Source organism: Chroicocephalus ridibundus, chromosome 7 (genome assembly GCF_963924245.1).
Source record: "Chroicocephalus ridibundus chromosome 7, bChrRid1.1, whole genome shotgun sequence".
NCBI classification, from domain to species: Eukaryota; Metazoa; Chordata; class Aves; order Charadriiformes; family Laridae; genus Chroicocephalus; species Chroicocephalus ridibundus.
In genome coordinates this window covers 39,486,954-39,511,990 of record NC_086290.1, presented here as the reverse complement: position 1 = coordinate 39,511,990, position 25,037 = coordinate 39,486,954, and the positions used below count along the sequence as shown (strand labels likewise).

At 39.9% G+C, this 25,037-nt stretch overlaps 1 protein-coding gene across 4 annotated transcripts in view; it reads right to left on the bottom strand.

Moving 5' to 3' along the window:
* Window positions 1–23,857, bottom strand: part of NCKAP1 (NCK associated protein 1) — a 60,351-nt gene extending 36,494 nt beyond the window's left edge. Inside the window, exons 1-4 of one of the 4 annotated variants that reach the window (XM_063340560.1) lie at window positions 23,646–23,857; window positions 11,860–11,877; window positions 10,615–10,725; window positions 171–263 (exon numbers count right to left, since the gene is read on the bottom strand). In XM_063340560.1, the coding sequence (XP_063196630.1) occupies window positions 171–263; window positions 10,615–10,725; window positions 11,860–11,877; window positions 23,646–23,753 (330 nt within the window). In that variant the 5' untranslated portion in view covers window positions 23,754–23,857. The remainder of the gene's footprint in view (window positions 1–170; window positions 264–10,614; window positions 10,726–11,859; window positions 11,878–23,645) is intronic. The other 3 variants (XM_063340561.1, XM_063340563.1, XM_063340564.1) reach the window with 3 other exon arrangements.
* Window positions 23,858–25,037: the final 1,180 nt, after the last annotated feature.

The following is a 25,037-nucleotide window of genomic DNA, read 5'->3' as shown; positions in this document are numbered from 1 at the left end:
ATATCTAAGTAAATCACTTTACTCTGCTTAGTGATGGAGACTAATTTATTTATAATTTTTTTTTAAAGAACAGGGCTAGAAGTTCATCTATTTCATTATATAGTGTTACTTCATAAATAAAGACAGAAACCTGACGTCACAGCACAACTGACATATTTGCAATACCTTACCTTAAATTCCATAACATCGACAAAAGTGAAGTAGTATAATGCCAGGTTCTTCAGAATCTCTGATTTTTCTTTCTGGAGCTGAGCAAGCTGTTGCTAAAAGAGAAACATAAACATGCACACTGTTCTTAGAAGATCTGGAGAACACTGCTTGAAAAATACTACCTCTGAAGCGCAGAGTAACCACCAGGCTACGCAAAGAAGCCTTAACATGGTTTTCTAAGACTGAGGTTCTGTGTGTCTCAAACACACACAGAGATCTCAGAACAGATCATGTTAACAGCTGTTGACTATACTTTGAAGACAAAAGTCGAATTAGTACACATTAGTACCAAAGTCATATTGTTTAGCTCAGCTAGGGATGAAAATGGGTCGTTAGGAAAACAGTGTTATATGTATAATTAGCAAAAGCAGAACAGTACGGGAGCACAAATCAGTATGACAAAAAAACAATGACGTTTCTTGAGGTGGGAGAAAAGAAGGTGGCAGGTTACAAACTTTACTACAGAAAAACATTATGCTTTTAAATTCTGAACTTACCAAAAAGAATATCCAGGCAAAGCCACGTTAAGCATGCAAAATAAAATGTAGATACAAACATAAAATACAGTAACGGTTCTTTGACCAGTTCCATATAAACACAATAATACATTCAAACAAAAGCAACAAAATAAAGAAACAAAAAAAGAAGCAAAACACTAGCATTAGACACTGGTGGATAAAATGGAAGAGGCATATGTGAATACAAAGGCATAAAATAGTTCACATGGATTTTATTATTTTTTTTTTTTAAACAGACAATGAAATATCATTTAATTTTCATGTTTTTCAACGTTTTGTAGAGGAACCAGACAGATCACTTAAACAATTACAAGTAAAAACACAAAAAAACCCACAGGTTTTACTGAACAGCCATTCTGTTTATCTATGTATTACAGTCTCACAGCACTGCAAGAATCCAATTATTTAACTTGCAATATCCATCTACTAATTAAGTCTCTTCCCTGAAATACGAATTGAAATGAGTTAAAGCAGTCATAACACTCAATATGAAAAAGTGCCCTCCAAAAAGCTGCAAGATTTTAAATTAAAGACTGATGGCGTTAAATATGATTTTCCTCTCAGCAAAAGCAATCAATTATGAGAGTGAATTAATAAATTGTTTCCAGTTGGTTATTTCCATATGACAAGTTAAAACTGAATACGCTGCTTCATCTCCCTCGCTTCATAAAGCTGTGCTCTGTGTTCTCAGTTTTACGTAAAGCACTGAAATTCCTCTAAATTCAAAAAATAGACTCCCTGGACCACTACATCATATGTAAGATAATTTTTGCTTCCTTCCTCTGTATTCTGAGAGGCGATTATGATTTTTAAAAGCCTTCAGTCATAAGACTTCCATTATAACCAAGAAAGACAGGCATATACAGAGTTATGAGCAAGCCGGGATGGCTACATTATAAAATACTCCTTGCTACTCTTAAACCAGAGAGCATAGGATTTAACTTTGAAGGTCCGACTTTCAATGCCTGCCCTATATAATATTTAAGTTCCTTTCATGTAGTCGTTAGCTGGGACTTAAATGAAACATGGGTGCAAGTGTTTATTCTTCTTCACATGTGTAACTTCTCCCGATGATCTCATGCACTAGGAAATAGGTTATCTCCATTTAAGCTGCTGCTGCACAAAATCTGTTTTCAAATGTAAGTCCCATGAAATGTGTTTTGATTCTCAGTATGAATTTGCTACTACCTTTCCCGGCATGTACCTTAAACTTTAACTGCTTTGTGCTCAGAGAAGGAAGCATCCAAAGCTCCCGTGGGTGTGCACAGCTCCAGCAAAACTTCGGGCCACCTTTGGGACAACCTGCGCTCGGGATTTCCCCCGAGGAAAAAGCGCTTTTTGTGCTCTGGGGGCTGCTTTGCCAGTCAGCAGCTGTTACACAAGGAACACTCACTGCCTAAAAAGCTTGGGTTTAATCTTTACCCTGGCCCTGTCACTTAAACTATTCATTCCAAGTGATTTGTTTTTAAAACATATATAGTTTTAAAACAGAAACAAATAGGGTTTGTTTCTGTGCAACTAACACAAGCATGAATTGGATGAATTTGAGGAGCTGTTTCATGATTTTTTAGGAACAGATCACATGCTATCATTCAGAAATAGGAATAATTCTCATGCAGAAAGAAGGCAAACCCAAAACTCATATTATAGCAGCACATATGCTTTAACAACTTCTTCCTACTGCAATCCTAACTCACACTAAACGAGGTGCAATGCTAAGGGAGACTATCAAGATCATATATAGGTTGCTGTACACCACAGCTATGTTTGCTGTAACAAATAGCAACTGAGTGCCCACTTCTGGAGGGCACGACACATTTGGGGCGCAATCCATGAAATGGGGAGACAAGGCAGAAAGGGAGACAGTGCTGGGAGCTACGCCTGCAAAATAAGTAATCTTTATTTCAGAAATTCTGTGAAGTTGTATATTAAATAACAGAATATAGGGAGGTATTCATTACATTCAACCAAGAACTAAGGAATCACTGCCGTGCACTGTTAACTAGTTACCTGTATTCCCAGGAATATTTATACTTAAAGGATGCTAAAACTTTCGTACAGAGTTAAGGTGATCTTTCTTCGAACTCTGAGTGTTAAGGGTGTAAACAAACTATTATTTAAAATGTCAGTATCAAAGTAAAACAATGCATCAACTGTAATCACTGGTACATCAGTGCGGCACACGCAGTCCAGTTCACACAGCGCTGCCTGATCAGCGATGTTTAAAAGCAGTTTACAGCATATAGGGTCTTGGATGATGTTTATTTGCATTTTTATCTCTCAGGAATGTGGGTGTAGCTCCTTCCACACCCACTGCAACAAAACTTTCCATTACTAATTTCCTAACAGCTGTTAAGAAATAGCTGGTGCTATATCATTTTGTATTTGGTTTGAGGCTTTTTTCCTTAGCCTGCAATTCCATTTATCAGCAAACATTTCTGTTTCCAATATTCAACAAAAGTTTTAAAATAGGATAAGCTGAAGAAATAACTCTTAAAACATTACCAGCATCAAAAGATTATTTTCACTATAGCTAACCATGCTTTCTTGATGGGTTAGATATAAGTGTTTTGTTTATTCTTAAAGAATTTGAAGTACAAATTATACAAACAAGGACAACAGTATTTTTGTTGACGAAGGTGAATTAGATTTAAGACACAGGAAAAGCTGTAGAAATTTTAACATAACAGGATCAAAAAAAAGGGAAATAATTTATTTTGTCTGTTAACAAAATACCACATCTCCAATCATATTTGATTACTCATAAATCGGGATTTTAAATACCAGGGAATGAAGCTGACACTTTGTCAAGTACATTACCTACAAGAGATCTACTCATCTTTACCAAGTTGTCTCATGCCTTTCCTTCTTCACATTAAACCTCCAAAATCTTTACAGAACTGATTATGTACACAGAGAAAGTACATTAAAAGAAGTGCATTAAAAGCAGGGAAAACCACATCAGAAGATGTAAGACAGCCTCACATAAAACTTATATGAACAGAGACAAGAAAGTAATGACACAGACGCTGGCATATTAACAAAGTGAATAAATACAGATGTAATATGAAGGCACAGGAAGAATACAAGATAAGTAGTAAAGGTTGTTCAGAGAGTTTTATGTGTGGAAAACCAGAAGATAACTGTAGTTCTGTAACTACTTTATCATATTTCTTTGACTGCTGGCAGTAGTATGTGAATAAATGTCTTATTTCCTGATCCATAAATAGACAGTAGATAGGGGAATTTTCGCCTCCTTATATCAATGTGATATTTTTTCTGCAAATATGATCACTAAACACTTATATTTGTTTTCTACAAACTGATACTGTAGATATTACAATGTCCCCAGAGAAAACACCATCAACTTCATCTTACTAGCTGGAATATAAGCCCCAAAAAGCAGTATTACAAATTACGACTGTTAAAATGCTGTGGAGAGGGGTAAATAATCACTGTCAGCATTCTTACCGTCACTTACTATACTCACTATGCCTGCCACCTGTAGAGTCTTTAGATGAAGATTTTAAAAATTCAACTCGTGAACAAAGTTCTGTGTCTACGAGAATGGTGGGAAGAGAGAAGGATCTAATCAAATGAAGAGAATGAGTTTTAAATTCTGTAAACTAACTGTAGAATGATGGATGTGTCCTTGGTTTTGTTATTTCCAATTAAAAATCAGCCTCTGAAGTGACATGCTGCATATAAAAAGATGTAATAGAATACTTAACATGTTTACTAACTAACATTTCTACTGCAAGATCTATTTTTGGTTTGTTTTCAAGTTTCTAGCACTAAGTTAAGTCTTTTGAAAAGGAAAATTGCTACCCATGACCCTCCACAATCATTACTGTCCCCAGGGTTGACCATATTATTAATAATGGCAGATCTACTTGTCAGTCGTAAGGAACTGTTTCCCATTCTCTCACTTTCTTTTACATAAATTCATACAGTAATTCCTACATTATGCTCATTACATATTGTATCATGCAAGCTTTGGCCACAGGTCTTGACATCTCCAAGGCAACTATTTACAAAATTAAGTTTTTGTACATATTGACATATTGTACATTTTGACATATGTTTTGGACATATGTCTCTAGCTGCCTGCATACTTACATTTATGTCATGAAATCACAAAAGAACTATTAATTTAAAATGCATGAAAACTCATTTTGGAATGCCATCTCAGTGACACTACTTAACTAAAATACTGTGGAGGTATTAATGAGGTTTTTTGGTTTCTTTGTTTTTTAATGGCCAAGCTCTGAAGTTGTCAATCATCAAATCAAGAGAGGATTTCAGTTTTAATGGATGAAGAATGCAGGGTAAGTATTACAAACATTCATTCCTTTGCTGGTATTGCATACACTGTTCAGCAACAAGAGCGAGAACATGACTAGTTTGGATTACCTTGGCAAGTGACTTCTGTGGACTGATTTGACCTACAGCAGTGTACTACAATAACTTGTTACAAATAAGGATAAAAATTAAATTGGTTTTGGATGCTACTCCATCTCAAATTCATGCACAATCAAGGGTTAAGCCATAAATATAAACATCTCTGCTGCTAGCGCTTACCATGTTGAAAAAAGGTAAGTTACATTATGGCAGTTCTGTTTGGTGAAACATTTTAAAGAGATTTCAAGATTTCACATCACCTTTTGGAATCACTATGAAAAAACGGTCACTTTCAAATGACTGTTAGGCTGAAAAATTTTACATACTACTCTGATTATGTTATAGCATAAGTCATTTTAAGTTGCGAAGTCAGTCTTATGCAGGCCACCACTGAAGACGTCAGACACGCCACTGCGTACCCAATCAGAACAGTAGGTATGGCTGTATCAGAGCACGACATTAGCAGAGCAACTTCAACTCTGAATGATTTTTAGTAAAAGCGTAGATAATTTGTTGCAGATATTTTGCAGTTTCTTCTGAAATAAACTTAGTACATCCTATTCTCAAACATAAGGAAATCTCCACTGCTTGTACAAAGCTGAACAGAGACTAGTTACTCATCAGCTGGCTTTACTCGTGCAGAGGGATCTCCTGTAAACGGAACTGCTGACCCAGTGAGTTCTGGAAAACCAACCCGTTTGCACTCCCCTGAGCAGTAAGTGAGCAGAGGTGAACAGGCAGCCATGCAAGGAAAGCACGGCATCCTCTTACCTGGAAAAGATTTTAGCCCTCATGGCCAGCAATCTAGTTAGTTTTGTGGTGGAATACAGGAAGTTGGGTTTTTATTGCTAAACTAAGCAATTAGGTGTCTGAAAAATCAAGTCTCCCAGACAAGAGATCCGGAAAGCTGTGTAAATATATTTAAATTTACTGAATTTGTGGATTTAAGTTACTTTGCTTAAATTAATCTTAAGAAATCAGCTGCCATAGGTGTCAATTACCCTACTGTTTCGTCAAAAGTTTTTTAGAGAAAAATAATTACCAGCACATGAGGCAACACAGCTGAGACCCCAATTCTTCCTCAGAAGAGAATTTCTAAGCTACCTTCACTAGCACTGTGCAAATTACAATACTAAAAGCTTCATTAGAAACAAGCAAACAAACAAATGCCGTTTTCCTTTTGGCACTGTACCTCTTGGAGGGGCTGAAAGGACCACTTCAAAAGCAAATGATTATTTGTATTCAGTTAAGTGCTCTGAAAAAGACTAATTATTGGAAGCACCTATCACATATTAAAAATCAGGACTGGTTATAAAGTGCCTATTTCAATAATGTTATTACAGAAGAAATCATTTAATAAAAGCATGCATTTGTGTCTTCTAATAAGCTTTGGCCAAGGAGGTCCAGCCACGCTGTGCCCACAATGCCTCTCCTATATCCAGCCAATTTGCCCTGCAACCAGCTCACTATAAAGCGCAACTGTGAAAGACACAGTAAGCAGAACAAACATGCATACTGGGACCTAAAAGGAAAAAGCCAGCACATTCATAAAGAAAAAGTAAATAAAATGTAAAGTGAACTACAGATCCTAACCAGGCAAGGCTGGAAATGCTCGCACCGCTTGTACTCTACTCTCATATGATCTTATTTCCAGTCCCTGCTGCCATAATACAGCAGAAAATTATTACAATTAAATCAGGGAAATAAGCCCCTAAAACATTGTTTCCTAAGAAATTGAATGTGTAGTCAATACAAAACACAGTGGAACTGACATTAGCAATACTGGGAAGATAGCTACTAGAAGATTAAGATTAGCGGTATGTGGAAGAAATGGACGTTTCTCCCACTAACCATATACTTACAAACTTCTGAGTAGTGTTTCACCAGTCTACTTAACACTAAGCAGTGACGAAGCCTCAACTTCTCCAATAGACATTTAAAAATACAGGAAGTTTTTCTACAAGGAAATTGCTGAGGAACAGTCTGAGTAAAAGAAAAAACACACGTTCAAGAAAGAAGGCAGACCTTCTCACCACTTCCCACATGTGATGTTTAGGAAAGCAGCAAGGCAGTCAGCTCCACCGCACAAAGACACGGAGCTCTACCTGCGCAGGCAGCACATTCTTCACATCCCACCCACAATCCACAGAAAATTGTCTTTTCTCCCTGCATCTCCAGTTCCCCATCGTGAAATATTTTGTTCTGGCTTTACAATGGCATTAAACGTTAGCATTAACTGAGCAAATTTTAGGTCCTAATACATTTTTTTGGAGTTCAGTACATTCTCTTTCAATTTCTCTGTGGTGAGAACCGTGCCTGGACACCTCATAAGAGGAAGAGGTCTAAAAAAACCTTCAGAAACGTCAGTCTGCTTCTGCACTGCTTACTTTGGAAAATTTCTTCTGAAGCTAGTCAAGGAAATTCAGTAAAAATACATGTTACCCTGAGTCAATACTAGCACAATCAGATCACTGGTCTGACCAAGAATGATGGAAGGCTTCTCCAATTTAGGCGGCTTCTCCAATTTTCAAAGCAAAGTTTAAGTCAATTTACAATAAATATAAATACTAAGGTTTCCCAAACACAGAAGATAGAGAGAAACTATATAATAAAAAGTATCTAAAACATTTGTTTCTCACTTTGTCAATCCTTCAGTTTTTGTTTACATACACTCTCTCCTTTGCAGGTATTTCATACATTATTAAGCAATACTACACTGCTGGTCAACATCACTAACAGTTGACTTAAGAGCTCAGTCTTCAAACTGCACGTTTTCAAGCTTGTATGGCTCATGATGGTGATTGGAGGAGAAAGGGCAAGTATAAGATCAGAGGGAATGCCCTAGGACAACAGTAGAGAGTGAGTGATGAACTGATGAAGCCCAGAGTCACCTATAATTGATCCTTCGGAAGATTAACTACTCCATTTTATTTTTCAGCCAGGTCAAAGATTCATTGGACATTTCACTTTTGTTTGAACTGCTCATAAACTTTCACTCTTGCTACAATATTGAAAAAACAGCGATTGCCAGACCTCACTGTAGTGTGAATCAGCATGTCAAACACTGAAGGAGGAACAAAACCAGGAGCTGTATTTTTTGTGAATAAAGGTGTAAAAGCTATCAATAGCAAACATAACAGAATCACTTGTTTCAAAAGACTAAAAATGCAGACTTTTCAAGATCAGGCACCTATCCGATTACAGCAGACACTGCTCATACTCTTCAATAAAATGTGTTCTTCACCTCAGACAACACACTCTGAATAATGGCACCTGAGAAAACCAAACTACCAGCTAAAGAATAGGTCAAAAAACCCAAAAAGCAGGCACCACTGCTCCTCTCACTGCATGCAAGCTTGTTTAGCACCATCACCTACTGGCAGTCACTAGGTATTACTAACTGCACAGATGCACAATGCTAAGCTATGGCAACCGCTGCAGCTGAGCATACCACATCCAAAACGCCTCCCCGAAAGGCTCTCCTGGAATTTTCACTGCAAGGAGGAAGCACAGCTTATGATTTCTCAGCTATTTCCCCTGCAATAATGCTTCATAATATTTCATTAATGGATATGTCCTTATTCCAATAAGCTTCTTGCCCTTTTACATCTCTGATCACCCATTTCCCTACTGAAGGAACTCACTGGTGCGCCCTCCTAACATATGGCAAGCTGGTTGTTGGCCAGCAGGAGAATATCTTCCTGCCCAGGAGCTAGTTGCTTATGCCTTTTTGAAGCTAAGGTTTACAAACACAAATTTAACTTACATCAAAGTAGAACTTTCTCTGCACATGACACTGCTTTTGTCTCATTAGGTATCTGCTATGGGTAAAGGGTTTTTTTTGGGGAGATACAACACTCTACAGGAAAAATCTGTAAACAACTAAGCCAAGCAAACTGCCATCAGCTCTGACTGCAGGCGGGGAAACCTCAGCTGCCTATTACTAGAACTGAAAACCCCTACTTTAAACTGTGCTCATACATAAGGAGGGCAGGCTTTTGATAACTGTGCTTAATAAACACAGGCCTAGCTGGCTCACGGTAAATAAACACAAGGCAGTGACGGAACACAAGGAGTGTGTCCCATTTTAGAAACTGTGACTGTCACAATATACCAATTTAGCTTTGATCTCTTGTCATAAACTTCAGAGTACGAAATCCTTAGGTATCTATCATTAGTTAAGCTCCAAATTCACAGTCAACAACCGGAAGATATATAGAGAGCATACAGGCAACTGCATTAAACAAAATTCCATGTACATAATCTTTTGCTTTTAATAGTAGATCTGCCACTGAAGTTTAGAGAATATGGAAGCGTTTACCAAACATGGCTTGAAGGGTTTACTATTTTTATATAGATTTGATGAAGAATTTGTGGTATCTGTTACTATCAAATGCAATACAGAGATCAGCAATATTAAACACTACAGAACGTGTGCAAGTTTTAAAGTGAGTAAGCACATTATTATTGAACTTGTTTCCTCCATAAGGGAAAGTTTTTCTCTCTTCCCCCCCGCCCCCCCCCCCCCCATTGGTATTACTGGAAGCATTACATAGAAATTCTAGCTGGCATTGTAAAAGAAACTAATTATTCCCACTGCTATTACCAGTACCATTCTGCAGAAACCTGAATGTTTAAAGCGAGCCTAAACCTCTCAAGCACACATGCAAGTGGTTGCATGCAGGGAACATGCAAACCCAACACCTACCTCCACTTTCCACCTTTGGAAAGAAATATAAAGCAGGTAAAACAAAAACCTTTCCCTTGACTTTCAAATTGAAAGAGAAACAAGTGTACATCACCTCCCAGAACACCTACCTGTAATCCAGTAATCTTAATTATCTCTAAAAGACTACAGAGACAAATTCAGCAATACTGGATCACTCAGAAGGGTGAAAAATAATTTCCTACTGCAACTGAACTCACTACATCTGAAGAGGAAACAACTATATTTCCATATTTTTGTACTTTGTGAGGTTTCTCCTTATGTACCAAAGCATTCTTTATTGCCCCAGGGACTGACCCCACAAGCAAGGGCACCTGTAAAGTACAATCATGTTTTCCCACTTTGCAGTCGGGTGGCTTTTACTGATCTGCTGTTCAGGTCTTATCACAAATAAAGTTATGCAACTTCCATCATCTGCAATTAGTCTGGTCACCAAGAATTTCTGTGATCGAGCAGGATTTTTTTCGAGGATTACTTCCCATTGACAATTCTTTGAAATGGAACAGAAGACAGGAGGCAAGAAGAAAACTAGAAAGTGTCCTACCCTAACAAAACCAATCCAGAATTATAGTATAATACTCTTTCTTTGAAAATAGTTCTTTCGAAAGTATCCTGTCAGAGATCTGAATCAACAACTATATTTTAACTGCCACAGTCACCATCAAATGCTTTAAAAGAACACAAAAAACCTCACCAATGTGAGCAACAAGCGCTGAAAGGTACTGAGAAAAATACTTATAAAACCATTTGGTTACTTACATTGTTGTTGCGTGTTTCTACTGCTGGAAACTTCCTGACTATGAATTTGACAGCAGATTCCAGGTTTTTGTCAATAAGATAGGATGGTTTGGCTTTGGGGTCACCGCATGCCTATAAAAAAATACAATAAAAAATGAAGTAAAAACACAATCACCCATCTAAAGCTAAGCGATAGTTGCAAATCTGAAGACAAACTAGAAAGATTCTTTGTTTGTTTTTAGTGAGCAGGTGATAAAATGAAAGGCAAAGTGCAGGGACTGTCACAGCTGAAATATGCAATGGGAAACAGTACAGAGATGCTCTTCTACTGAAAAAGATGCATGGAAATATCAAAGCAGTTAGTGCAGAACAGCAGTGAGGGAAAAAACTCAATCCTAAAAGAAGGAGAAAAAAATGGTTTCCTTTTAATGCTATTCCTTGTTTGAGGTAGTGTTGTATGCATCTGGAGTTAATAAACTGTTAGAAAATTCAATCATGTCATCATCTGTGGAGGACAGTGCTGGGCACATTAAATGATTAAACTATCCTTTGTGAAACAAAACTAAAAGCCCCACCACCAATCTGTGTTTCATTTTTCTTTAAATTATTAACTGCAAGACAGTTTTCCATTCTACAATAAAACCACCAGTACTTGCCTGAAGTATTCTATTTCCTTAGATTAAGAACTCAAGTTTTCTCATTTTCTTTACTCCTACAGTAGCATAGGCTGTGCTTTAAAAGCAGCAATCAAGAAATTTCATTACATTTTGATTTCAACAGAAGTCGCAACTAAGTGTTAGGACTCTTCAATAACTTACGTAGACATACCAGAACAGCTTCTGTGGACAAACAACTGACAAAGCACCTACTTTTGCCAGCTACAGCGCATGCTGTCAGACACGCTACTACTTCTCAACTACTCTGACTAGCGAGCCATGCTATACCATTTAGTTTGGAGAAACATACTAAAAGCAGCATTACTTACATGACAAAGTTTGTGCTCAAATTGTACTTTCTCTCAAATATTCATTTAGTTTTACAGTCCTCAGAGGGATTTGCTAAGGAGTTTTGTGTCTCATGCAGAACTAAATTACATGCTAGGCATTTCTACACAACATAGCGAACTCGAATGACAGCTCATTTAAAAACTTTTCCACATTAATTTCTATGACCAGGTTGTGGACTGTAGAGACAGAAGTCATGGAATATGAGACCGATTCTGAAAGCGGGCAAGCGGGCAAAGGGAAGGTGAAAAGCTTTGCAAACCTTCCAAACTTGTCCTTGCTGGGAAAGCAGTGTAACAAAAAGAGAGAAAAATTACATATAAACAAATTACTCTTAAATTCTAAAATATGTTACATTTAAGTGAACTAATACACTATTACCTACATCCAAGAGAACATTATGATCAATCTGTTACTCTAGGCAGCATACTTTCTACTGGATGGTGATTATTCTAATACTCACAAACAACTTTACATGTACTTATTAGAATTTTACTATTGTGCAAAGTGCTGCTTATAAGCTGAAACATGTAACTTCTAATAATATTTCCAAACTAAGTTCAAGTAGGGAGAGAAAAAAAAAAAAGGAGTTAACAAATATCACATGCAACTACAGGGGAAAAAAGGAGAGAAACTCAGTGAAGTTTTACATACCTGAAAAAGAAACGGTAGCCAAGAAAAAAAACAAAAGAATCATTATTGTAAGTTTCTAAAACTCCTACCAGTAGCACATGACCATCATGATGTACGCTAACATGCTACTCTGACACCATAGCTCTTACATTTGCTAATTTTACCACAAAAATACTAAATTTTATTAAAATGTCACAACTGTAATACTCCAAGAGGAATTTATAAGGAAAATAAATTCAGCAACATCCACATTATCAATTAGATATTAAATAGTTGCTTCGATATTTTCACAGCAGCAAACAACACATGCCACAGAAGATCTGTTGTGTACACTTTAAAGTCTTTACACAATTTCAAAAGTAAAAATTGTACTGCAAATAGGCATCAAAAAAATAAACACTGAGCTTCAAATTCACGAAGTCTTAATTAACTAGATGCCATGGGTTTGTCAGAATCTGTGTCAGATTATTTCAACTTTCTGTCCTTCTCACACATTGTATAATTTTCTCTACTAAAAGACGGATTACAAGCTAAAGGAAACAGTTTAATGGACAACATATATTTGTGGCCTGTTAAAATCTAATATGGTTGCCCTTATATACAACATAACTGCGACCATTGACTTCCTAATAATTTTCAGCCTGAATTGAAACATTACTTCCACATACTCCTTAAGTTTTTCCTAGCAACAGATGTTTTTCCTCTTATAAATCAGCTCTCCAAAATGTTTACTAAAAATTATGTCCTACACAGGCCTTCACATACAGATCACTCACATGGAAACAGATGTATGAAAACACTAACAGGCATATGCTCACATGGCTTCAGGAACTCAGTTCCCAGAGATGATTAATATTATGCTCAGTCTAACTGGCAGTCCCCTCGATATACCTGAATATGCAATAGAGAGCTTTGTTCCTTCCCATTGTTTGTTTGCTAACATCACACTTTAAGCAACTGTAATTCTTCCTACTAATAAACTACACAAGACTGATCCATGGATAAGAAAGAAAATTGCTGCAAGATACAAAAGGTTAAAGATATCCTTCATACATTTCAAAATTCCACCTTCTAAAAAGCTGTACGAGCCCACCTACGTGGACTGAATAGAAGGAGAACAGACACCATCGAACGAGTGGGTTGATGCCTTTTCCTTCCCTCTCCCATATTCCACAGCAGCTCAGCTCCTTCCTAAGAATTGATATTATTTGATTACTAACTGTTGTTGCACCAATACAGTTTTCATCTGTACTGTTACCTGCATTCACCATCACATGTAAAACTGTCTACGTAAGCTAAACCTCTCCTAAAAGGCCAAACACACCTATGAAGATCAAACTCACTACAGTTTACTCTATAAAGTATACAAGAATGAAAATATGATCCCCAATTTTAGCACTTTCGCACAAGCATGAATGTGTGATAAGGCACATAAACACAATTTTGCACAGTAGAAAGAACGAAGACATTGAGGGCAACGGTCTTAGACTATAGATAAGAAAGGTGGCTTTTGCTTTTAGTTGTTGTATGAGTCAATACAAAATCCCTTGTCAGTACTGTAACAGGCAGAAACACGATGGTACAACATACAAAGATCACTTTGCCCTATACAGCTCTCCAGCATTCAAATAGAATTTTGAGAATTAGCCAAACGCTGTAGCGCTTTCTCAATCAGCCTCAGATATCACTTTTCCCCCTAAGTGGGCTGCAATAACCTTGTTTCATTTCTTATTTAAAAAAAAAAAAACAAAACCACCACAACAAAACCAACAACAGGATGGCTACAGTTTTGGGGCATTAAAAAGAAATTCATGAAGTAAAAGTGTTCTTACTAGTGCAGCATTCATGGAATACAGCTCTGAAGCTATGGGATTCCAGCTGCTTCAGCCCCGAAATATTATACTGAAAGAATCTCCCAGCAGTCATCTTTAAATTCCTTTGTACACTACTAAACAGCTGTCAAGCAGTTATGCTGAAAAAGATGACGCAAAGCTCCCAATAGAGACTAAGTAATTAAAAAAAGAAATTAAAAAAGACTCAGACACTGGATTTCTATCAAGTTACACAACATTTCTTTCCACAGCACTTTAGAACGGTACCCTGCTATAAGTGGACATACTCTCCTGATCTGATTCTATGCATCCAACTCTAACAAGAGCATCACGATTTCTATAGCTAAGAGATTCATTATTCAGAATACATCTCTGCTATCATATGCACACGCCATCAAACTTCAGGTAAGACAGATCAGACTGCGTGTACTCTTTAGAGATGCTTCACTATGCCATACGTTTTGAATTAAAGCAGTGTTTTTCTACCTACCCTAATAATCTAGACAACTAGATTATTATTATTAAACAAAATTCAGACTCTATTCTTTACTTCATGCTATTAGGTTCTTCTATACTATTTTCACTTTGAAAATGAAAAAAACTACATAGCTTCACTTTCTAGGTTGTACTCATTCAGAAGCGGTCAACAAGAAAATATCCAACAATAAAAGCCTGCTTAAGGTCTACACATACGATAAGCGGCCCTTAAAGAACACCACCAAATCCAGCACAGCTGCCTTTAGCCCAGAGTACACCAACATTAAGATACACAGCATAAAGACCTTTTGCCCCAGCCCAGTTAACAGCTATCCCTGTGAAAAATCAAAGCCTAACATTTTCCTTCCTACTTGAGGACAGAGGGCGTTGGAGGAGAACAAAAAACCTTCCAGCAACAAAATTACTATATATATCCATCTGATGTGACATGAATAAAGGGACATTTATTTTCAGGTACAATCACTGTCAAAAGCCAGCGCCACAGCACAGTATGCAGGGTGCAAGCTTGCATTTAGAACACTTAAACTTCACTTTATGCCTTCTACATACACCTGCCATGTGTCCTTGAGTGAGAACATTGGGAAGTATTACTTGAGTTACATGGGGTAGGATGATAAAAAAGCCTAAATATGTTACTGTACTGTAGAAATACCTTTTTTATACTTCTTTTTGTTGCTAAGCCCCACCTATTCCAAATGATTAGCGGGGCTGTTTCCCAATAAAAAAAAGAAAGGGGGCCATTTGAATCAATCATTTCCTATTTTCATCCCCCAAGCCCCTTACATCAGATGATCATAAAACAAGTCATATTTTGCAGCAATTTAATGTGGTTTTATTACTTGACTTACTGCAGACTTGAGATAAAACACTGCTGAGCACAGTTCCACTGGACTGTGACAACACAGACTGAAATAATCTTAGTCAACAAATCACCTCACCTTCAAGTTTCATTTACAAATGAATCTACACTACAAACCTCTGAGTTTCTCAATTCCATAAGTTTCAATGACAGCAAAAAACATGCCATCTCCCGAGTTAGTAACATTCAATAGTAAATGGAAATATAGTAAGATCTCTCATATTAAAAAAATGGGAAAAGCTCCTGTACGTACCATTTAGTTTACCACAGCATGTTCTCTTGGCAGGCAAGAAAGGCACGCACAGTAACACTGTTGTTCTTCCCTTGTAATAGTGCTGGCATTAAAGCTACCCTAAAATGCAGCTATAAGTTTCAATGCCTGTTTTGCGGCCATGCATCCTATAAATTACACTAAATAATACCTGGCAAAAAAGCATTCAAAAAGAGACAGGTTCATCATTAACTTGATATTTCTGTAGGACAAAACATATTTATTCTTTGTTTCTGGTATGTGTTTAAAATAATGAGATTACCAACTGTCAAATCTCTAACTTTGAAAGAGCAAAGCTACTGAGAAGGAGAGAGAGAGAGATGAATAATCAATAGAGAGCTGCTTTGAATGATGAATACGTAAGGAAAGAGTTCATACTCCATTTGCCTTAACATCTCTGATGAAGCCTACTGCAATTCTCGTGAGACCCTACCTGGAGTACTGCATTCAGCTCTGGAGCCCCCAACATCAGAAGGATGTGGACCTATTAGACTGAGTCCAGAGGAGGGCCACAAAGATGCTCAGAGGGCTGGAGCACCTCTGCTATGAAGGCAGGCTGAGAGTGTTGGGGTTCTTCAGCCTGGAGAAGAGAAGGCTCTGGGGAGACCTTATAGCAGCCTTCCAGTACCTAAAGGGGGCCTACAAGAAAGCTGGGAGGGACTCTTTATGAGGAAATGTAGCGATAGGATGAGGGGGAATGGTTTTAAACTGAAAGAGGGGAGATTTAGATTCGATATGAGGAAGAAATTCTTTGCTGTGAGGGCAGCGAGCCCTTGGCCCAGGTTGCCCAGAGAAGCTGTGGCTGCCCCATCCCTGGAGGGGTTCAAGGCCAGGTTGGACGGGGCTTGGAGCAACCTGGGTTGGTGTGAGGTGTCCCTGCCCAGGGCAGGGGGTGGCACTGGATGATCTTTAAGGTCCCTTCCAATCCAAACCATTCAATGATTTGCTTTCCTGTACTTTAGGTTTTGTGGAAGCCTAAGTTTAATAATAAACAGGCTTGTCCCAGATGAGCTTTGTGAACGAAGCTTTGTCCCTCCCAATAGCTAGGCAAACAGATGCAAGAATTAGTTGATCGCACATGGACAAATTATTAGAGTCTAGTTTAATACTTGTGATGACTAAAATTTAACTGTCCTACACCAGTACCACTGTACCAAGTAAATCACTTTACTGATGTTTGCAGTTACATAAATGATACTTGTACAAAAGGTAAACCTGTATTTTGATATATAAACTGTGCTACAAGATTCAGCCAAAACTGGGTCTGGAAATCAGAACAAAGTCTACAGTTAACTAATTTTCGGACAGTCTCTATAGGCCTCAGACATATCCAAAATATGGCTCAAAATTATTATAAATTTAACAGCTATTGCACTTTTCACACACAAAGGTTCAAAAGTTTGAAAGATAACACACTTTCATATTAATTCAAAATTACAATTAAAGGTGTTAAAAGTCAGTCCAATATTTCCTACAGCTAAGCAAGACTTCTTCCCCATCATTATTCATTATTTGGTGTGTCTTGAACGCCCAAGTATATACTTTATTTTAAATACTAGTGTATCTCTACTCAGAGATCCAACCCATTAAAATGTAAACTCACATGAAACCTGAAGAAAAGCCTAGAAAGGACCTTGAGAAATTGCGTACCCTACTTTCCTGTTCCAAAGCAGGATCAACTGTATCTGTATCACACCTGGGAGATGTCTGCCAAATCACAGGTCTCCAACAGGCTACATTCAAAAACATTCTCACAGTCTTTTCCAATATTTAATGGTATTTTTCATTCGAAAGTTCTAACATATAAACTGAACTTTTCTCACTACAATTTAATTCATCGCTTCTTGATCTCCGTGGCCATACTGAATTGCACAAACTATTCCTCCTCTCTCTACAGCAGTCCTAAATACTTTAAAACTCATATCACTTATTAATTTACTTTAAAAACCTACTTCAGTTTTCTTAGCGGGTCAAATTTTCTGCATCACTGGTCTTTCTTATTATTCTGCTCTGGACTTTCTCCATTTATCCACATTTTTCTTGAAAACCATGTCAAACCAGATACATTTCAAACGAGCCATGTAGAGCAAAAGAACTACTTTGTCTTCAGACTATCTTGCTCACACATTTATAAAACCTCACGTCATCCCTGATTTTTTGTAGCAAAACTTCATTGGCTAATGCTTGCCCTGGGACGCCCCTAACCTTTCCTGTCTATTTTCTGCACACTTGCTATCTCCTTATTTTTAATTTTGTATTTTAAATTTCACTAAGCACAAAATAGCTTGCAATCATACTTGCTCAACCACCTCCAAGTTTGTTAGACCATACCTACAATTCATTAAGCTCACACTGAATTCCAATTAGGTTCTTCATTATTTCTGTAGCTTCTCCCAGTTTCCTATCACCCACCAATTTAATAGGCACACTGCAGTCATCATCTAGGTTGTTAATGCACAGAGTGACTGGAACCAGAGGTAAAACACACCCAAGGAGACCCTGCTGAACCACGGTCTGACAATGGGATCTTCGTTCCCTTCCCTAACATGGTTATCCAGCTGCGTTCATCATTACAACTTCATCCAGACTGTACTTCCTCACATTGTTTGTGAGAACAATCAGATGAAGTCATGTCAGCAGCCTTGCCAAGGTTAATGTGTAAAATATCTACTAAGTTGTCCATACTAGAGTGACCTGTCACCTCGCCCATGAGAGAAATAGACTTGGTTTACCACTATCTGTACATTGATAAATTCTTATTGCCCTCTTGAGTTTGCAGCACCTGTTCAAGCAAGCACTTGGTTCTACTCATCAAATATGGGGCAGGTAAAATGCAAAGTGAAAAATGAAGAGAAGTTTCACTGCCACAAAACTTTCCCTAACTGTAATTTACAAAGTAACATCTTAATAAAAGAAAGCAAGGCAATGGGGATGTCTTGTCTATTCTGAATCTAAAATGTCAACTGTTTCAGACCTTTTGGCTGCATCTTCTTTGTCCACAATCTTAAAAAGCCCTTGCAACTAAAACTAGATTAGTTTTTGTGTCAACCCATGGCAGGGCAAATGAACAGGAATTGGGGGTGCAGGTAATTCGTATTTGTAAACAAAAAAACAATGCAAGATAATTCTGGGTATCCACACTTGATACAAAAGGATAAATCCACCTGGCTTTCTCTCTGTATGTTTTAGAGGATGTCATGGTATATTTTCATACTGTATTAGAAAGTCTCATTGTTTCTTTACAAAATTAGCTGCTTTTCTCAATTAAAAAAAAAAAAGTGTGACATGGTATCATCAGTCTTTGTTTGCTTCCTGAACAAAGGAATTCTTGTATTTATTTTTTGTTTATTGCCAGCGCTGACTGTAAGTTTGTTTGGGGTTTCCTTGTCCTCTTATCAGCAGGACAGTATTCTGAGCTATTCCTCCAAGATCACAGACCAATATATACTGGCAACTTAACCTTTAAAGAACTGCTGACATCTATTGAGCACTAGAAGCAACACTGCCGCACCCTAAGACACTTCCTGATGACCTGAAGACATTATCTGTTCTTTCCAATACCAAACTTTCAATTCAAAACAGTATTATTTGTGAGTTTTTCCTCTCAGCTCAAAGCTCCACACTCCAGCACAGAGCTCAGTGTCAAAAGGGTGATCTGATCCTACACCCTTCCAAACTTCAGAGCTGTGCAGATTGGAAACTTCTGCGTGTTCTGAGTGTCAGCAAAAATCTCTCCTAATTCTTCCTGAAGAACTGCTCTAGTGCCCGAGCAAAATAAAACACCTTATTGACTGGCTTTTACAACTGTCCCCCTGCAATATTTAGACTTTGTCAGGTCCTCTCCAGTCCAGTTTTGGAGCTTTTGGGATCTTTTTCTTCACCGCAATCTCAGGAGCAGCGTAAAAGGCTGGTCTCTTCAGCCTTGGCTGATCTGACCAACTTGTCACCGTTTTACCACAGGAGACCTGATGCAGTCCTCCTCTTTCCCTCACAGTATATGCCTTCTTTTGCTCCTTTGAAAAGAGTATGTGCTTTAACTGCTGCAGAAGAGAAAATAAATAGGGAAAATAAAAAGTAGCCAGTCTTTAAAACAGCTAACAAGTAACGTCCTCAATACAGGTAAAAATCCAATATTCCAACTATTGCATCTTTAAAGAACTAACTGGCAATTAATCACCTGCTAAATGATTTTAAACCTGGCTTCATACTAAACTATGTGGTGCTCACAATAGGACTGGGACCACATTTTTGGTTTGGAACGGTGAAGATAAAGTCAGCTAAAGCACCTGCAAATATTTATTCTGTTCCTTATCTATGACTTCAGTATGGTTATGCAGTTCATATCTAAGAACTGGTTTAAGATTCTCATTTTTCAGATAGTACATAATCATCAGAATTGTAAAAATCACAAGAATTAGTTTTGGTAATGACATTTTAAGAAAAAATTTTGCATGTGAATATAAAACCTGTACCATGAAGAACAACAGAACACTGCTAGCAAAGCAATTAATGATAAATAACAGACACGTCACATTTGAATAATGTATACTCTAAATAATTCAAAACCCTAACTGTTTACAGTAGCACTGCTTCAACATTCATCAAAATCACACTTTCTTGATTTGCTCTGACTAAATCAGATACTCAGATATTTTAAGATTAAATCTCTTACTGCAAATAGTCCCCAGTATCCAAGGGTTTTATAAACAAACAAAAGACAGGCCCAGAGAAAACAAGATTATTCCTCTACCATCACTCTTGAACAATACACTTAATTGACAATACCGGCAGCATCACACAAAGCTTACCAACAGTCTCGGTCTGCTCTGAACGATAACCAGAAAATTCAAGTTTCACCTGAGCCAGAATGGCATGAAAAAAACCCTGCTGTCTTTGACTTACAGAGGTTTCGTTGTAGGCAAGTAATGACAAGAGAGTTATAAGGAAAAGCAATAATAAAATTGCTAGCTTGGATAATTGAGGACAAATTCTTAAAAAGCAGAAGGAACAAAACAGGAGAGCAACTGCAATGGGAAGAGTTCCTAGCTCAGGACTAGTACTGGTCCCAGTACAAAAGACAGTGAAAGCAGCAGGCAAAGGATCATCCTTTCAAGTACCAGCAGCAACAAAATCCATCTCCACACAGACCAAATGCAAGTTTTATCTCATCATCCACTATTACTTTAGTAAGTCCACTTTTCCTAGTTTCCATGTCACTCTCAGAGGCAAACCCCTATATATTCAGATACTCTATCTTAAAAACAACAAACTTTGAACTACTTCAGAAGACAACAGCAGCACAGAAGGTCAGCAGACAGAAAATGATGAACAATTAACAGCTATAAGCACAATGACATCAAAATTGAAACTTAGATAGGAAGATGAAGTATAAATATCAAGTTTCTAACTGCTTTTAACAACTTCTGTAATTCCTTGGGAAGTAAAATTGTCCCGCTTTGTTTCTAACAGTGGGGAAAATTCTTAATCTGTTAAAATCTGCTCCCTAGACAGCATCTACAGCAATCTGTAAGGCAGCTACAAATACTTTACCTCCCACTTCCTCTTATTAAAAAAAGTCTTAACCATTTCCTTTAACCGCAATACCACATATTGTGTGGTTATCTCTAGTAACTTGAGTTTCGGTATCGTCTTCAATGGAGGAAGCTATAAGAGTCTTAAACAGCAGTTTTAGAACCCACTGTTTTCAGAGAGGGAAAATGTAAAAAAAAAAAAAAAAAGCACGAAATAAAGAAAAATAAAGTGCTGCAAGCAGCCAGCTATGCTGCAGCTGGTCTGAAGAAAAATCCACACTAAAATACAGTAATCGATCCTGAGATTTCTGGGGCTCATCATCAGAGCTCTCTAGTTACCACTGTCAAGCGGTACTCACTGCAGCTTAAGAAAACAATTATTTGAATCACAAATTACTATATGAATACCCAGAGTTGTGTCTGGGACATCTCCAGATTTGCAAAACTATACTCACACAACAATCTAGCCACTTGGACATGCCTCCTCTCTCTCTGTACGCAAGACCTACGCAATTTTGGACTCAGTTCATGACATTTGCAGGAAAAACCGGTGCCACCTCTTGTGCTGATACTCCCCTACCGAGAGCCTATCTGCTTGCCTCACTTCACTAAGACGAGCAATGGCAGAAGTTACCACCACCATATGGGCAAAAGCAGTCAGGACTCTGCAATCTAAACGTAACAGTGGAAATGTGTCTGTAGGCAGTGGACTGCTTAACATGAGTAAGTGTCCCCAAACCAGAACTCCGGTAACAAAAACAGAGGCCGCACTCACAATTGTCAAGACGAGGTTTAATTTTTCCTGACTCATTTCCTGCCTTCTCCCCACAAAGTATGGCTATGCTCACACGAAATTCCCCTAGCCTGCTTTTCACCTGGTGTACTTCTCTAAAAGCATAACATTTTAATGCTTTCCCCCACAAATAGGGAATTTCTGTTTTGTGTTAATAATTGTAACAATGTAATCACACTTTTAAGTTGAAGCAATTTTCCAACAAACAAAACTGCAAACCGAAAGGAACATCACTTCTATATATGGAAAGAGAAGAATTTGCAATAAGTTAGAATGCTTTATTTATGTCAGTGAAGGCCTGCAGGAACACTTAAGTGCACACCAACTACTGACATTGCTTTGGATCAACGCTGACTTTGGAATACTGCAGTCATTTGTTTTTTTTCCTGGAAACACCACCTTAATTAAAATCAACACTGCAATTGGTATAGCCAAGTAGCCCTTACCGCTTCTGAAGTACAAGTCCCCCATAAGAGCAAAACAATTTGACAAAACACAACCTTTAGCTCAGATCCGTTAGGCAGGATCACTCCCTAAACTTGGGTTTAGAGTCAGAGTGATCAAGGAAGCACCTAAAACTCTCAAATTCCTTCTGCTACTGCTGCAGCGCAAGCCAGCTGAGCCCAGCATACAGAACAGCACAGAAATTTTAGCATGTTAAATCTGCAAAGCAGTGCTCATTGCTTGGATGTAATAACTCACATTTTCTTTGAAATAAGAAAAACCTCTCAGAAATACCTGTGTTCAAGACAAAGCAACAAAATCCTAACTAATTCATACTGAAAGTGGACCGAGCCGCTGTACACATTCAGATGGTGTATCGCATGTCAGGAAGATTAAGCTGGGAAGGACACGAGGCACCTAGACGGCCATGAATCAGGCTCTTCCACAGACGAAAGCACAAAGATTTCCTCCAGAAGAGGAATCAACTCTGCAGGGAGGCGTACCCCATCTTTGCCGTCAATACCGAGACCTGCAGCTTCCTGCGCCGCCGAACCACCTCACCCATGCAAACACCGGTTTATTGCGTTCCGGGCGGGCGGGGAGCAGCCCCAGCTCCCACAGCTTCAAACAGCTGCTCCACCTCAGGCCGGAGCTGCTAAGCAACGCCGCGCCCCCAACTTATTAAAATTAAACTTACTAATTTTACCCCAAACCCTTCTGTTCGGTAGCGACGGGTTTCGCAAGGCGGCGTGGGAAGGCCCGTGCCCAGCAGCCCACTCCCGGCTCCCGTGACTCACGCACGGCGGGGCGGGAGCGGCTCCAGGCGGCACCGGGCCTAGGCCCCGCGACGGCGGGTGCCGGGCCTGTGGGCGCCGCTCCGCGCAGGGCCTCCCTTCTCTCCTCCCCCCCGCCAGGTAACGAGGCGGCGGCCGCCCGCGAAGCCCCGGCCCGCCGCCGGGCCCACAGGCGGCGCAGCGGCGGGCCGGGCCAGAGCGCCTGACCGCGGCGGCGGCGCGGCTCCCGCGGCCTCCCCGCCCTGCCTCTCGGGCCCCGCAGCTAGGCCGCAGCGCGGACGGGTGAGCCGCAAGCAAGGCGGCGGCGCGCCAGTCCGGCCGGGGGCCAGTGGGTCGGCGGGGATCGCGCTGGGGCGGTTCCTCCCCCCGCCTCCCCGCCGGGGCCCCCCGCACCTTCTTGATGTTGTAGAGCCGGGTGAGCATGCCGACGCCCCGGTCGTTCAGGATGGTGAGCTTCTCCGCCAGCTTCTGCTGGCTCGGCTGCAGCACCGACCGCGACATCCTGCCCCGCTGCGCTGCGCTCCGCGGCCCCGGCCCAGAGCCCCGCCGTGGCGCGGCCGCCCGGCCCGGCGCTGCCTCCCCCCGCCGCCGCCTCCCCCCGCCGCCGCCGGCGGCCTCGCTCGCTGCTGCCTCCGCGGGGCGTGGCCACGGCGGTGCGGCGCGGGTCACGTGGGGCGGCGCTCGCGCGCCCCCTGCGGGCGGGCGGCGGCGCGGGCGGGCCCGGTTGCCCCGGCTCGGCCCCCGCTTGCCCCCCGGCCCGGCTGGTCGCCTCGCTGAAAAGCCCAGGGCGTGACCGCTAGGTGCGCGTACGTACGGCGGTGAGTCGTCTTCGGGCTGGTTTCTTTGGCCGTTGTTCCTAATATGAGAGCCACTAGGCTGTATGTTAGGCGGAATCCCAAGGCGTGCCTCACGACCACGAAGAACATTCATTTTTTCCCCAAGGTTTATAACAAAACCCAATTGTTTTTACTAAATCAACTGAAATCGTAGAATCACAGAATGGTTTGGGTTGGGAAGGATCTTAAAGCCCACCCGGTGCCACCCCCTGCCCTGGGCAGGGACACCTCCCACCAGCCCAGGCTGCTCCAAGCCCCGTCCAACCTGGCCTTGAACCCCTCCAGGGATGGGGCAGCCACAGCTTCTCTGGGCAACCTGGGCCAGGGGCTCACCACCCTCACAGTGAAAAATTTCTTACTGATATCAAACCTAAATCTCCCCTCTTCCAGTTTGGAGCCATTACCCCTCATCCTATCCCTACAAGCCCTTGTACAAAGTCCCTCTCCATCTTTCTTGTAGGCCCCCTTCAGATACTGGAAGCACTGCACAGCGAATATTGACGCAGTTATCATCAACGGTGACTGTAATTTTCTGAGGGGACTTCTGTCAGCACCGCAGAATAGCACCTGGATTGGGATCCGGGCAGCAGAAGGAACCCAGGGACCCTCTCCACTCACACAGCTCCATTGCTCTACAGCAAATCCAAGAAAAACCATTTTGCCAATTAGATGAGTCACATCACTGCTATTTTTTTTTCTCTTGAAACCACAGGAATTAAAAGCATATATTTTCAAGGAACAGTGATATTTCCGTGCTGTGAATGTCAACGAGGGGCTTCCACGAGAGCTACCCCTTACTGCAACCTGCTACACAACCAGGCACAACCAGCTGGGATGCAGGGCTCCTGCAACCAGTTTATGGGAGGCAGGCTTAAGAATTAACCTTCTAATCTCATTTTTTTATAATGGCACCACCATCTGTGCCTTTTTTGCATATTAATACTTCCAT